This window comes from Ascaphus truei, chromosome 13, assembly GCF_040206685.1.
Source record: "Ascaphus truei isolate aAscTru1 chromosome 13, aAscTru1.hap1, whole genome shotgun sequence".
Classification (NCBI taxonomy): domain Eukaryota; kingdom Metazoa; phylum Chordata; class Amphibia; order Anura; family Ascaphidae; genus Ascaphus; species Ascaphus truei.
Genome location: NC_134495.1, coordinates 19986144 through 20001581, shown reverse-complemented (window position 1 = coordinate 20001581; position 15438 = coordinate 19986144). Strand labels below are relative to the sequence as shown.

General features: G+C 47.7%; 1 protein-coding gene across 1 annotated transcript; it reads right to left on the bottom strand.

The window, feature by feature from the left end:
• Positions 1 to 3843: 3843 nt before the first annotated feature.
• Positions 3844 to 14528, bottom strand: SELPLG (selectin P ligand). Its single transcript, XM_075568803.1, has 3 exons — positions 14505 to 14528; positions 14047 to 14183; positions 3844 to 8995 (listed from the first exon to the last, which is right to left on the bottom strand). Exon 3 carries the CDS (start codon positions 8986 to 8988, stop codon positions 7753 to 7755), a length of 1236 nt encoding a protein of 411 aa, XP_075424918.1. The 5' UTR covers positions 8989 to 8995; positions 14047 to 14183; positions 14505 to 14528; the 3' UTR covers positions 3844 to 7752.
• Between the last annotated feature and the right edge of the window lie 910 nt (positions 14529 to 15438).

Below are 15438 nucleotides of genomic sequence, written 5' to 3'. Positions count from 1 at the left end.
ATATACACACCCAGAGAGGTAATACCGGTATATACATACATGTCCAGAGAGGTAATACCGGTATACACATACACGCCCAGAGAGGTAATACCGGTATATACATACATGTCCAGAGAGGTAATACCGGTATATACATACATGCCCAGAGAGGTAATACCGGTATATACATACATGTCCAGAGAGGTAATACCGGTATACACATACACGCCCAGAGAGGTAATACCGGTATACACATACACGCCCAGAGAGGTAATACCGGTATATACATACATGCCCAGAGAGGTAATACCGGTATATACATACACGCCCAGAGAGGTAATACCGGTATACACATACATGCCCAGAGAGGTAATACCGATATACACATACATGCCCAGAGAGGTAATACCGATATACACACACACGCCCAGAGAGGTAATACCGGTATACATATACACGCCCAGAGAGGTAATACCGGTATATACATACACGCCCAGAGAGGTAATCCGGTATACACATACACGCCCAGAGAGGTAATAACCGATATACACACACACGCCCAGAGAGGTAATACCGGTATACATATACACGCCCAGAGAGGTAATACCGGTATATACATACACGCCCAGAGAGGTAATACCGGTATACATATACACGCCCAGAGAGGTAATACCGGTATATACATACACGCCCAGAGAGGTAATACCGGTATACACATACACGCCCAGAGAGGTAATACCTGTATACACATACACGCCCAGAGAGGTAATACCGGTATACACATACATGTCCAGTATTACCTCTAATTTTTTACTGTACACAGTGTCCAAATACAGGACAGTCCGGTTCAACACTAGACACCTGGCGACCCTACCTGTGTCTCGCACCTTTCACCATTCTGTCCAGTATTTTTGGAGAAGCCGCCTGGCACCCCTAATAACAACCGGCTAGAAAAATAAAACGAAAATACGTTCTGAGGATCTGCTTTACATGGAACTCAATATCAAGATGGGGAAATCGTGGGAGAAACATGTATTTTTTTTTTTTTATACAGGAAACAAGCGAAAATAGCACTTTAAAAACAATTCAATCTTTCCAAGTAAACTGATTACACTGATAAGCTGGTAAAAAAAACATATTTTTTTGCACAGTACTTGAGACTGAGACTTAAAAAAAAAAAAGAAGGAGTAATCTAGTTAGAGGGAGAATAGAGGTGTTATAACTTGTATAAATATTTGCCTTTGCCACTGTCAAAATTGATGCAGTAATTCTCATTAGCTGATTCTTAACCCTTTGCTATCAGGGTAAATTCAGCTGATTCACACTTTTTCCACCCCCCCCTCTACAGGTGGAGGCATTTTTAAATAATTTCTTCTAGTTTTCCATGGTAAAACAAATTCTTTGTAGAGTTTTTACTATCTTAATCTACAGTCTTTTGGTGATAAGACGGTGACGGTGAAGAGGTAACCAGGCCCACTAATAAAGGTTTACGCCCGTTTGGTTACCTCTGATCCATGTGTTGGGGTTCAGGAGTGTCAGCTCTTGGGCCCAACTGTTGTAAAAAAGCATTACCTGTAATTATGCGACAATAAATAATGTTTGTGTTTTTACCTTTCCAGGCATGCCAGCGAGCAGGGACTGCTGTGGTATCAGTCTCACTGGGTTTTTTGAGGAGAAAGTGTTGTCAGAATGTGTCTATCTAGTCAGAGCCAAGAGTTGCTGGATACCCTAAAAATGTACTCGGGAATCATGTCGGAATCCTGGCTGCATGTAGACACATTGTCTCGGTAATATCTCCCCTTGAAAACGCTTGCGCGACTCACCACTAGGGGTCCCTGCTTCAGCACAGCCCAGAAAGGTAAATTGTGCAAAGGGATGTAATGTATCCCTGTAACTCTAAGGGGTCCCCAGGTTAGGGGGGTTACCCAGTTACTGTACAGGTACTCCAGGGGGGGTACTTAAATCATCTATAAGGTTGTGAGGGGACTTTTAAAAGTCCAGCCCTAAGTTTATTGTATAGAGTGTGGGGAATATGGCTAGTAAGAAATAACGTGTAGCTTCTTATTCTATTTCCCATAATCCACAGATTTAGGATATTTTTAGAGTGTACATTTTATTGAACAGCGTGTTTTGAAACATATGCTTGGGCACCATATTATGAGCTGGGACTTTCAGACCGTGCCACTATGTCTACTCATACAGTCGAGATGAAAGCCATAAGGGGATGTCTGTGGTGTCAAGACCATTTTGAACAGGAGGGAAGGACTCAAGTATTCACGTCCTGAGATCAATGGACGCTCTTTGCATTTCCATTGATTCCACCAGACTGGCAAGGAGCCTGGCACCACGGGTGGCATTGAGGGAACCAGGGTCAGAGGTGCCCCCGAAGAAGTTCCCGTGAGGAATGAAACGCGCGTCGGGTGATGTCACGCATGCGCCATGCGCTAGAGCATTCAGGAGTTAGTTCCTGACTTTCCACGCACACCAAGTCTGTCTCGCATTTAGTAAGCTAAAACTGATATGGGCCGTTTTCAGGAACCCATTAGCTGCAGTCAGACAGTCCAAATCTTACCCTGATGGTAGCCGATGAGAGCAGGCTTTGCACACAGATCTGCTGGTGCAGCTCTTGTCACAGCAGACTTACCCGCAATCGATCCGTGTTGAGTGAGTGCATTTACTATCACTGCATCAGGTGACAATTCTGGGGTCAGCAGGATCACAAGGGTTGATTATGCCTTACCTGATTCATAAGGGGATATAGGCAACCTCCTATGTGTACCAACAGCCCATTTGGGGTGTCATCAGTGATGTGGATTCACCCATTAGACGGCTATCTGGGTAATCATCTGTTTGTCCTTGCTATATGATTTCCTCAGCTAACCAAGATATGGGCCACTATAAGGAACCCATTAGCTAGATTAGGAAACTGTACACTCAATTGGTGTGGAATTTAACAACATACCAATTTCCATAGGTCTGTGTGAATGTATATGCAGTTATTGCTGCATAACCTCATCAGCTACATTGTGGTTACATGGTTGCAACTGTCCACTAGACAGTGTATCTCTGTAACCAGTGTTCACTATTTACAGCTAACACTTAGTTACCGGGATATAAGTGTTAATTTGTCCAGACAATATACTGTCTGGTTGAATATAATTACCACTATCCTAGCATCATTGATTAGCATTTTAGTGGTGAATTAAGATATGGGCCCGTACATAGGAATGCATGATTAGCTGTATTTAGGTACCCTTTGCCTACATATGTGAGAAGCTATCACAGATCAGGCATTCATGGTAATTGGTGTGAGACAGACTAGTGGAAGCGCTAGAAGTGGGTTTTAGTTATTATTCCGTTTACATCATGTGATATTAATAAAATGTATTTATTTTGATATTAGTGGAGTAGAGTGCATCAAGGGGAAGACTGAGCCACTGATTGAGCCACCTGTGCTGAAGCAGGGATATCCTTAGAACTTGACCTGTTGGTGGCCCTTGAGGACTGGAGTTGGCCACCCCTGTTTTAATAGGTTAAATATAGGTGATTAATGGTTGTTTTTCTTATCAGGCATGTACAAACACCCTTCATTATTAATGAAACTTTAAATGTTTCCACAACAAGCAAATGTTGAAGATTTTTTTTTTTTTAACATTCTCAATCTGATGTCTTTTGCTGATAAGACTGTTTGCCACCCCCCACCCCCCGATCTGCAGCTACCTTTGTTTTCGTTTTTCTTTTATTCTGTATGGAAAGAAATGACGACGCTGACATTAGTCGAACAGGGAAGAAGGACAGCGCTGAGGAGCACTAATTCCCCCAGGCCTAAAGAAATGGAAAAACACACCTTCTTTTCACATGATACAAAGTAAAACAGTTTAATGGGGGGGTGGGTCATTTTTTTTGGGGGGGGGAGTATTTTTTTTTACATTTGTTTAATGAAAAGGCTTACACCTCACACCCTGCTAAGACCTGAATGAAAAGCAATTGACATCACAAAGGGTGTTTAAAAAGAATACACTGTTATTTAAAGATTGGGACGCCTGGCAGTTTTGGTCTGAATATTGGGGACCAGGAGGAACAGGTAGGAGGGAGGTTTGGGGTGGGGGGGTGGGTGGGGGGGATGTTGGAATTATTAACCCTTCAGCTGTCAGAGGTGTCAGCAACACATTGCAGAGAATTATCACTCCGGCTCACATCCAGGGAGTAATCTGATTGCCAATTCTTGGAGTCAGGAAGGAATTTATTTTCCCCCTTATGAGATATCATTGGATGATATGTCACTGGGGTTTTTTGTTTGCCTTCCTCTGGATTTATATACTGTAAGTACGGATATAGGATAACGTATCTGTCACCTAAATTTAGCATAGGTTGAACTTGATGGACGCATGTCTGTTTTCAACCTCATCTACTATGTAACTACTGTATGTAACTATGTACCTACTGTATGTAACTACTGTAGGTAACTATGTACCTACTGTATGTAACTACTGTATGTAACTATGTACCTACTGTATGTAACTATGTAATTACTGTATGTAACCATTGTATGTAACTATGTAACTACGGTATGTAACTGTGTGTAACTATATATCTTCTGTATGTAACTATGTAACTACTGTGTGTACCTATGTAACTATAAGGGGACGTTGTAGCCCGGATTTACTGGAGCTTTGTGGGTCTCGGCTTACAGAGCAACTTTGAGTTAAAGATCCCAACACAACCAACATATACTTTGCATTGTAAAAACACTTAGAACCATGTCTACTAAGCAGTCTTCTTAGACACCGTGCGGCGCTGGATGATCCCTTACTGTCCATTCAAGTCAATGTCCTGTAAGGTGTCTTATGGCCGAAGACTGCTTAGCAGACATGGCCTTCACTTTGGCAACACCACTTTTCACATTTTAGGACACCCTCAAGGTGCAGTCCCTGGTACGTATTGGTGGTTTCCCGGGTACCTGTTACTGTTGTTTTCCCCCCATGTGCTTATTCTCCTTTGCTACCTGAAGATATCTGCCTCCAAAATCAGAAACTTTTGACTGAAATCAAGCTGGCGGCCATTTTCCCCATAGCAGTCACAGGGAGGATGCTTGAGTGACAGGTGCTTATTTTAGCATTTCTAATGATTGAAAAGGAAGGGAAAACCCCCAGAACGCCGTATATTTTACAAGTACTTTTACGGTAAGGGAATGCAAACATGCTTTGGCTAGGCTTGCCTTAGGCCAGGGGCGCTCAACTCCAGCCCCCCCCCCCCCCACCCGACAGGTCAGGTGTTCAGGATATCCCAGCTTCAGCACAGGTGGCTCAATCAGAGGCTCAGTCGAAGATTGAACCCCTGAGTCACCTGTGCTGAAGCAGGGACTGATTGAGCCACCTGTGCTGAAGCAGGGACTGATTTCAGCCACCTGTACTGAAGCTGGGGTATCCTGAAAACCTGACCTTTTGAGGGGGCTTGTGGACTGGAGTTGAGAACCTCTGCCTTAGTCTATCCTAAAGCCGAAAGAAAGCCAAGAATTAAATAGGGTCTGCGGCTTACAGCAGATAGGGAAACGAGCAGACGCGGTCAGTCATCTGTTCTTTATCGGTCGTCAAACTCTGTTTTTCTGTTACTTCAATGTTGCTACATGGGACTGCTACTTTGAAGGAGTGTGTATTACCCCCCCCCCCTCCACACCCCCAGACCTAGGGTTGCTAGGGGGCGTCTCCTAAAATACTAGACACAATGGTGACACACACACACATACACCTCCATGCTGTTTCCTCCTCTCCTTGGCCCAACCCTCAGGCTCCTGACACCTCCTGGGTAATGCAACCAATCAGGGTGGAGGAAGCTGCCCAGCCCCCTAGAAGTAGCCATGCTCTCTCCCCGCTCAGGGAAATCCCGCAGTCCCAAGCCGGTCAGGTCACTATGTCCAGAGAGGTAATACCGGTATACACATACATGTCCAGAGAGGTAATACCGGTATACACATACATGTCCAGAGAGGGAATACCGGTATACACATACATGTCCAGAGAGGTAATACCGGTATACACATACATGTCCAGAGAGGTAATACCGGTATACACATGTCCAGAGAGGGAATACCAGTATACACATACATGTCCAGAGAGGTAATACCGGTATACACATACATGTCCAGAGAGGGAATACCGGTATACACATACATGTCCAGAGAGGTAATACCGGTATACACATACATGTCCAGAGAGGTAATACCAGTATACATATACATGTCCAGAGAGGTAATACCGGAATACACACACATGACACGTGCAGTATTACCTCTCATTTTTTACTGGACACAGTGTCCAAATACAGGATAGTCCTGTTCAATACTGGACTCCTGGCAACCCTACGCAGACCCCAAAACCTCACTGCAAAAATCACAGCCAACGGTATCACCAATGATACCATGCTCTTCTTCAGCTAGTTTCCCAAAGGAAAAATGGATTGGAAAAATCATATCGGGGCCAGAACTGCTGTTATTGTATGTACAGGCGGCCCTCGCTTATCCGCCGGAATCCGTCCCGCAAACCGCCAGCGGATATCGGACCGTCGGATTGCGGGTCCATGTTAATCCGCGGAGGATAAGCGTTTCCGACGTCGGATAATGCGTCCGGCGGACTGCATTGTGCGCGGCGTCGGATAAGCCGTTAGACGGGGAGCGGACCGCCGGATACCGAAGACCACCTATACTGTATATAGTCTAAAGACTTTAACATTTCCATACTTCAACATCCGATACGCGTTTATAACATCTGCACCATATCTGCTGATCAAAAGATGATTATTAGGATTTGTAGCAAAGCAATTGATGATTATCCTACACTTTTATATCTTGCTATAGTATACTTTGCTTGATGGGGTCTTTGCTATTGCTACCCTATGACTCACTGTGCTATGCAGAGTCGGGATGTGCCAATTCTAACTTATTTTGATGCTACTTTGATTCTTGGTCTAGATTACAAATGGATTTCTTTTTGCATAAATATAATCGTTCATTCATTTTTCAGTGGCCGATCCATTATACTTATTTTCCATATCTGTCTATCCTCTTATAGTTAGCTGCCTGAGCCACTCCGACGCAATCAGCAGGGAGCAGAAAGTCTGGGGTGGGACTGCATGGCCATTCGGGGACCAGATTTGGTCTGTGCGCCACAAGTCACTCGCTCATTCTGCGTCTCTTTGCAACGATGTATCAAAGCGCTTTTGCTCCAGTTTTTGCTCCACTTGCGCCCGTGAGCATCTTGGGGAGGGGGTAATAGGACGCATTAGGGGAGGAGAGAGACAGAGTAATATTATAATGAGACGCAGCGAACGCTGCTCCCATAACTGATAGTTTTCCCCCGCTCTTAACGTCAAATAAGTCCGCCGGTTCTGAGGTGGCGTTAACCTCCTGAAAGTTAAGTGTCACATGGGAGAGGCGAGATTAACAAGCTTCATGCGTTTGTTACGGGTGCAGACAAACGCACGAAAGTGTCTCTCTCTCTCTCACCCTCCTTCTCCTCCTCTGTCTCCCAACACAGTGACGTCACACAGATATATAAAGGAGCTACAGGACATCAAACCCCTCCCAAGATTCAGATTATAACATTTACAAACCAAATTAAAAAAAACTATTTAAAAAATACTTGACGTTCAACTTAAAATAAACCAAAGAAAGTCTCCCAGATGTGACTTGTTAACCAGGTCACTGCTATTGGGTTATTTTGGTGCAGGTACGTGGAAATGGAAAGTTCCATGAACAGTTCCTCAGAGTTGGTTGTCCTAGTGATCGGGCAGAAAGCTATTGAGGGTGGTGTTGTCACCATCGCTGTCCTCCACGTTGGCAGCAAATGTTTTCAACGCGGTAGTCTTGAGTTTGCTCTTGGCGACTAAAAGGTCGCTCTCGGGCAGGAGAGTTGAGATGCACATCATCTCCGTGTGGTTCTGCTGCTGTCGCTTGTAGTGGTTCTTTGATGTGGAGAGTTTGGCCGCAAGTACAATGGTGCAAATAATAAAGATGGCGCACAAGATGCCCAGGATCAAGATAGCCAGCATGCACTGATTCATGATGGATTGGAGGTGGATCGGATGCTCTATGGATGCTGTCATGTATGCCACTGCCATGGTAGAGTTGGATATTGTGGACGGGTCTGGCGTGGTTCCAGTGGGGGCATCAAGCCCAGTTGTGGAACCCGTTAAAGTCAATGTGGATGGAGATTGGGGATTACTGGAAGATTCAGAAGGTATAGCAGATGTAGCATCTTCCATCACATGACTTGTGCCACTCTTTGGGCTGTTAGTGGATTGGTTAACTGTCATGAGGATGTTGCCATCACTGCTACTTGTTACTTCTTTGAACCCTTCAGTTGTGTTCACGGTTACTTCAGGAGAGCTGCTGGTACTCAGAGTGGAGAGAAGCTCTGGAGAACCCGTGGACTTGTTTGTGTGTGGTCCTTCGGTACCTTCTTCTATCAATGAGTTACTGGAATCAGTGTGAGACAGAGGTGTTGTTTCATCCTCGGTCAGTTGTTGAGCGGCTTCTGGGGTGCTTTGAGAATGCAGTTTATGTTCATATATAGGAGTGGTTTCATCTTCAATCAGTAGATGTGTGCTGTGTGGAATACTTGAACTAAGTGATGTTACACTCTCCTCTGTGGTGGAAGGTAGAGGGATAATATGTGAGGTGGCCTCAGATGGACCATCCAATGGGGACTCTCCAGTAGTTGCCTCCATAAGTGTATCACTAATGGTTGCGCTGCTAACCTCCGGCATGACATCAACAGACATGCTTGTATCTTCCCGCTTCATGCGCACCAATCTGGGGGATCCCTGCTCCAGATTGTCCAGTGTCACCCATTCCCACTGGGTGGCTTTGCCAGGCGGAGAACTGTTTGGGTCATCCAAGGGCGCACCATTTAGAGTTGTCAAATGTGCTGGATCCAGAACTGGCAGCTTGTAGCCAAGCACTGGAAGGAGAAATAGGTGGAGCAGTAGGAGAGTGATCCAACGAGACCCCATTTTTTGCCTGTGACATTGAAGATAAAGGTCGATTAATACACCGTGCTCTCAGTAACACTTCTCAAGGAGATTAAAAGACCGAGATCAAAGACTCTCTAAGGCATTGATGGGAAACATTAGCCAACTAGGGGACCACAAACATACCCCTGATATATCCCTAAACGTTGGATATCTCTATACCAGTGTCACAAAGTAAAACACTATGGGCCCATCTACTAAGCAGCGTTAAGCCATAAAGCTTCAAATGAATGGCCCATAATGGGTGTATGGCGTAGCACTGCTAAGTAAATAAAGCCCGAAGGGAGGAATGTATAAATGACTTTTACGCTAAATGGGGGAGTTGCTTCTTTTAAATGATGCCAAGGCCCTGATTTAATATGCAGTGAAAATCCCGTGGTGGTGACCATTGGTCCCATTGATTTGAATGGAGCGTACCTCTTCCCCCAGCACAGGGAAGCCTCTTCACATTGCACACATTGGCGTTTGGGAGGGACCTTTTCATCCTTTCACCAATGTATCAAGGTTATTATCACCCCCTGTCTTGCATCAGCTCGCAATTCGGGGAGTGTCAATAGGAGGAATTGGACGCCAACATTATAACGGGATGTATTCAATTACGCACTATTTGTGTTACAGTTTTACATACTCTTGGTAACAAAGCTCTATCCTGGATCTCCTCTGACCTCTCCCATCATACTTTCAGTGTCTGTTTTGCTAACACCTCCTTCTCCTCTATCAATCTCTCTGTGGGGGTACCACAGGGCTCTGTCCTGGGACCCCTTCTCTTTTCACACTCTCTCTAGGTGACCTTATCACATCTATTGGGTTCAAATATCACCTCTATGCTGATGACACACAAATTTACTTCTCAACCCCCGACCTTACACCTGCTGTACAGACCAAAGTTTCTGAATGTCTCTCTGCTATATCATCCTGGATAAAAAACGGAGCTCCTCATACTTCCTCCCAAACCTGGCCCTACTACCCCTTCTACATTACTGTTGGAACTACGATCATATACCAAGTAGCCCAAGCACGCTGCCTAGGGGTCACACTCGACTCCCTCAAATTCTTCTCTCACATACATAATGTAGCAAAACCTGTCGTTTTTACCTCCGCTTCATTGCAAAGATACGCCCTTTCCCCTGTCCCTCTACTGCTAAAACTCTGACACAGGCCCTCATTCTCTCCCGTCTTGATTACTGTAACCTCCTGCTGTCCGGCCTTCCTGCCTCTTACCTGTCTCCCCTACAATCTATCCTAAACGCTGCTGCCAGAATCACTCTACTCTTTCCTAAATCTGTCTCAGCGTCTCCCCTGCTGAAATCCCTCTCCTGGCTTCCTATTAAATCCTGTATTACACACAATTCTCCTCCTCACTTTTAAAGCTTTACATTCTTCTGCCCCTCCTTACATCTCAGCCCTAATTTCTCGCTATGCACCATCCCGATTCTTACGTTCTTCTCAAGGATGTCTTCTCTCTCCCCCTTTGTATCTAAAGCCCTCTCCCGCCTTAAACCTCTCACTGACTGCACCTCACCTCTGGAATGCCCTTCCCCTCAATACCCGACTAGCACCCGCTCTATCCACCTTTAAGACTCATCTTAAAACACAATTGCTTAACGAATTATATGAATAGCACCGTGGCTGATACATCTCATACGCACTGACCGTGGCCCCCTGCAGACGCACTTACCAGAACACCCACCTATGGTCTGAGTACATTCTCCCTACTTACCAATTAGATTGTAAGCTCTTCGGGGCAGGCACTCCTTTTCCTACTGTTACTTTCATGTCTGACGTGCTTATTCCCATTATATTATATTATTATGTCACGTGTATTACTGCTGTGACCCGCGGTGTGCCTGGATGGCGCTACATAAATAAAGATATACATACATACATACTTTCTAAGCCCGAAAGCCTGTCCCTGGTCTGAGATGGGAAATACATGTGACAAACCAGACCCACGCCTCCCTGCCGCCACCTCCTCCCACGCCTCCCTGCCACCTCCTCCCACGCTTCCCTGCCACCTCCTCCCACGCCTCCCTGCCACCTCCTCCCACGCTTCCCTGCCACCTCCTCCCACGCCTCCCTGCCACCTCCTCCCACGCCTCCCTGCCACCTCTTCCCACGCCTCCCTGCCACCTCCTCCCACGCCTCCCTGCCACCTCCTCCCACGCCTCCCTGCCACCTCCTCCCACGCCTCCCTGCCACCTCCTCCCACGCCTCCCTGCCACCTCCTCCCACGCCTCCCTGCCACCTCCTCCCACGCCTCCCTGCCACCTCCTCCCACGCCTCCCTGCCGCCTCCTCCCACGCCTCCCTGCCGCCTCCTCCCACGCCTCCCTGCCGCCTCCTCCCACGCCTCTCTGCCACCTTCTCCCACGCCTCCCTGCCACCTCCTCCCACGCCTCCCTGCCACCTCCTCCCACGCCTCCCTGCCACCTCCTCCCACGCCTCCCTGCCACCTCCTCCCACGCCTCCCTGCCACCTCCTCCCACGCCTCCCTGCCACCTCCTCCCACGCCTCCCTGCCGCCTCCTTCCACGCCTCCCTGCCGCCTCCTCCCACGCCTCCCTGCCGCCTCCTCCCACGCCTCCCTGCCGCCTCCTCCCACGCCTCCCTGCCGCCTCCTCCCACGCCTCCCTGCCACCTCCTCCCACGCCTCCCTGCCACCTTCTCCCACGCCTCCCTGCCACCTCCTCCCACGCCTCCCTGCCACCTCCTCCCACGCCTCTCTGCCACCTTCTCCCACGCCTCCCTGCCACCTCCTCCCACGCCTCCCTGCCACCTCCTCCCACGCTTCCCTGCCACCTCCTCCCACGCCTCCCTGCCGCCTCCTCCCACGCCTCCCTGCCACCTCCTCCCACGCCTCCCTGCCACCTCCTCCCACGCCTCTCTGCCACCTTCTCCCACGCCTCCCTGCCACCTCCTCCCACGCTTCCCTGCCACCTCCTCCCACGCCTCCCTGCCACCTCCTCCCACGCCTCCCTGCCACCTCCTCCCACGCCTCCCTGCCGCCTCCTCCCACGCCTCCCTGCCGCCTCCTCCCACGCCTCCCTGCCACCTCCTCCCACGCCTCCCTGCCACCTCCTCCCACGCCTCCCTGCCACCTCCTCCCACGCCTCTCTGCCACCTTCTCCCACGCCTCCCTGCCACCTCCTCCCACGCCTCCCTGCCACCTCCTCCCACGCCTCCCTGCCACCTCCTCCCACGCCTCCCTGCCACCTCCTCCCACGCCTCCCTGCCACCTCCTCCCACGCCTCCCTGCCGCCTCCTTCCACGCCTCCCTGCCGCCTCCTCCCACGCCTCCCTGCCGCCTCCTCCCACGCCTCCCTGCCACCTCCTCCCATACAAATGGTGTTAACCTTCTGATTTAATCCTGACTAACCTTAAAACTTGTCCCACAATATCAAGCATCCCAATAACCTCTGGCTACTGTCCCACACCCACAGTCACTGCTACCACCCACTGTGACCAAGCCCTGCCATCTACAGCACTTATTCCCTCACCTGCTGTCTCTGTAACTCTCCCAACAACATAGCACTTAGATTGTAAGCTCTTCGGGGCAGGAATTTCCTTTCCTATTGTCTGACTTTGCTGCGCTTATTGTATTATTATAATTCCCCGTGCTGTATTCTTTGTGAAGCGCTGAGTACACTTTTGGCGCTATATAAATAAAGACATACAATACAATACAATCACTGTACCTCCCAGGCCTGATAAATCAGCCGATCCATGCGTATAGGTTTTTGGTCAGGGGTCCTCAACTCCTGTCTTCAACCCCCCCCCCCCCTCCCAACAGGTCAGGTTCTCAGGATATCCCAGCTTCAGCACAGCTTTGACTGAGCCACTGATTGAGCCACTTCTGCTGCAGCAGGGATAGCCTGAAAACCTGACCTGTTGGTGGGGTCTTGAGGACTGGAATTGAGACCCCTGTTTGAGGTTGCAGGCATCCATTCAAATATCAGCAATTAAAGCCGCAGGTTAGGATCTCGGCCCTGAGCCCGTCCTGCTTTTTATTTCAAAATAAAAATAAATGTTTAGTTAAAAATAATTATTGTGCCAGTCCTGGCCTCTCTCGCTTGTGAGGTTGCCACGGTAACCTTTTAGACGGCGCTGGGCTCCGGGGAGAGCTCCATTTTGACGTCCCGATCACTCACAATAATATTTCACACGCGTCTATCTGGCGAACAGAGCGTCGGATTTTAAAAATAAAAACCGTGTTGAAAAGGGCAATAAGTTAGCACGTTTAAAAAAAAAAAAAAAAAATGGCGCTCAGCACGGACGGCTGCTTTCAGGCTTGGTGACATTTAACTGTAAATATAGATTTATTTATTTTTAAATCCCCCTTTTTAAAAAAAAAAAAAAAGTAATAAAAAGGTTTTAGTTGTGAGTCTGAAAATAATTAAAAGTTGTGGTACTCTCGGCGTGAAAATCAAGTTGGTGCCCCGGCGGCACTGCAGGGGGTTGCGCACTCTCCTGTCCCCTCTTGCCGTCTGCCGCCTCAAATGCATTTCACATCGTGGTGAAAAAAAATCAAACTGAAAGCCCAGCGCAGGCTTTTCCCTTCCCCTTTCCCTGCGGAGAACGGGTCGCAATGGGTTAACCCCTCCAGCACTCAATGAGTTAAGAGGGGGGCAGAGACAACTAAGAATGGGGTTAATTTCCTTCCCCCTGTGTTGTTTTTTTCTATTAGAAAACCTGTTTTGGGGCATAACGCAATATTGAAGCAAATGTTGCTTCTTTGTAATACATAGCGCTAACCGTGTATGTAGCGTTGTACACAGCGCTATCCAGGCACATCCGTGCCCCGAAGAGCTGACACTCTAATTTTTTTGGGGGCCCGATACATAGAGAGATGAAAAAAGGGGCCATGTTTACTAAGTAGTGCTATTCTGTAAGACCCCCACGCGGCCCCCAGCGCCGCTTCATAAACGCGGTCCACATTGACGTAGCCCAAGAGTCAACCTGCACCCACTACAAAGGCTGCGGCATTACCTCCAGACCTCTCCTCTGCCACATTACCAAGACGAGCAACACGTAGCATCTCTTACCCTGCAAGGCCGCCCGCGCAAGGCCGTCGCTAAAGGAGTAGTCCAGCTAGGGAGGGGGGGGAGTGAGCATCCAAATAGTTGAGGTCGGTCTGGTCCCTCTAGGAGCTCCCCGAGGCGCACGCGTCCCCTTACGCTACCTGCAGGGCACAGGAAATGCGACAGGGTGCAGAGGGCTTAATAAACGAGGAAGGGGGACAGACCGCAGGCTCGTGGTTTCCCGAGAGAGACAGCGAGAGACAGCAAGAGAGATAGCGAGAGAAACAGAAAGACAGAGAGAGACAGCGAGGGAGACAACGAGACAGAGACACAGAGAGAGAGAGATAGAGAGACACAGAGAGAGACAACGAGACAGAGAGACACAGAGAGACACAGAGATAGAGAGACAACGAGACAGAGACACAGAGAGAGATAGAGAGACAGACAGAGACAGACAGAGAGACACAGAGAGAGAGACAGACCTGCTCTCCTGCTGCACCCGAAAAGAAGCTGATGATAATTAAACACGATGTGAGCAAACTATGTGACTGGGCAGGAATTTACAAGTTAAAAAACTTGCAGCTTGAGGGCAACTAACGTATTATTATTTTTTAACCCTGCGAGCGCGTGCATGCTTAGTAATAAAAAAAGTCGGTGTTCGTTGTGAGCCAATGCAAATACAGTTACAGACCTGTAGGCCAGGGGCGCTCAACTCCAGTCCTTAAGCCCCTCCAACAGGTCAGGTTTTCAGGATATCCCAGCTTCAGCACTTGTGCTGAAGCAGGGACTGATTGAGCCATCTGTGCCGAAGCAGAGACTTATTGAGCCAATTAGATTGTAAGCTCTTCGGAGCAGGGACTCCTCTTCCACAATGTTACTTTTATGTCTGAAGCACTTATTCCCATGATCTGTTATTTGTTATTTATATGATTGTCACGTGTATTACAGCTGTGAAGCACTATGTACACTAATGGTGCTAAATAAATAAAGACATACATACATACATACATACATACATACATACATACATACATACATACCTGTGCCAAAGCAGGGACTCCTTGAGCCATCTTAGGTGAAGCAGGGACTGATTGAGCCACCTGTGCTGAAGCAGAGAATGATTGAGCCACCTGTGCTGAAGCAGGGATATTCCGGCTACAGAGCGCCCCTATTGAGACGATACAATTTCTGGGGTAACCCATTATTTGATCAATTCTCACACTTATTTCAGTTCCAATAAAACTGGGTAGAAAGGGGGAAAAATAAGTATTTTATGACTGTATAATAAGTATTTTATGACTGTACAATGACCGTGTTTTCTCAATGACTGTTTGCTAGTAAACATCGTTGTAAAATTCTGTTTTTCTACTATTTTAAATATAATGCACATTTTTTATTTCCTCTGCAATACATTTC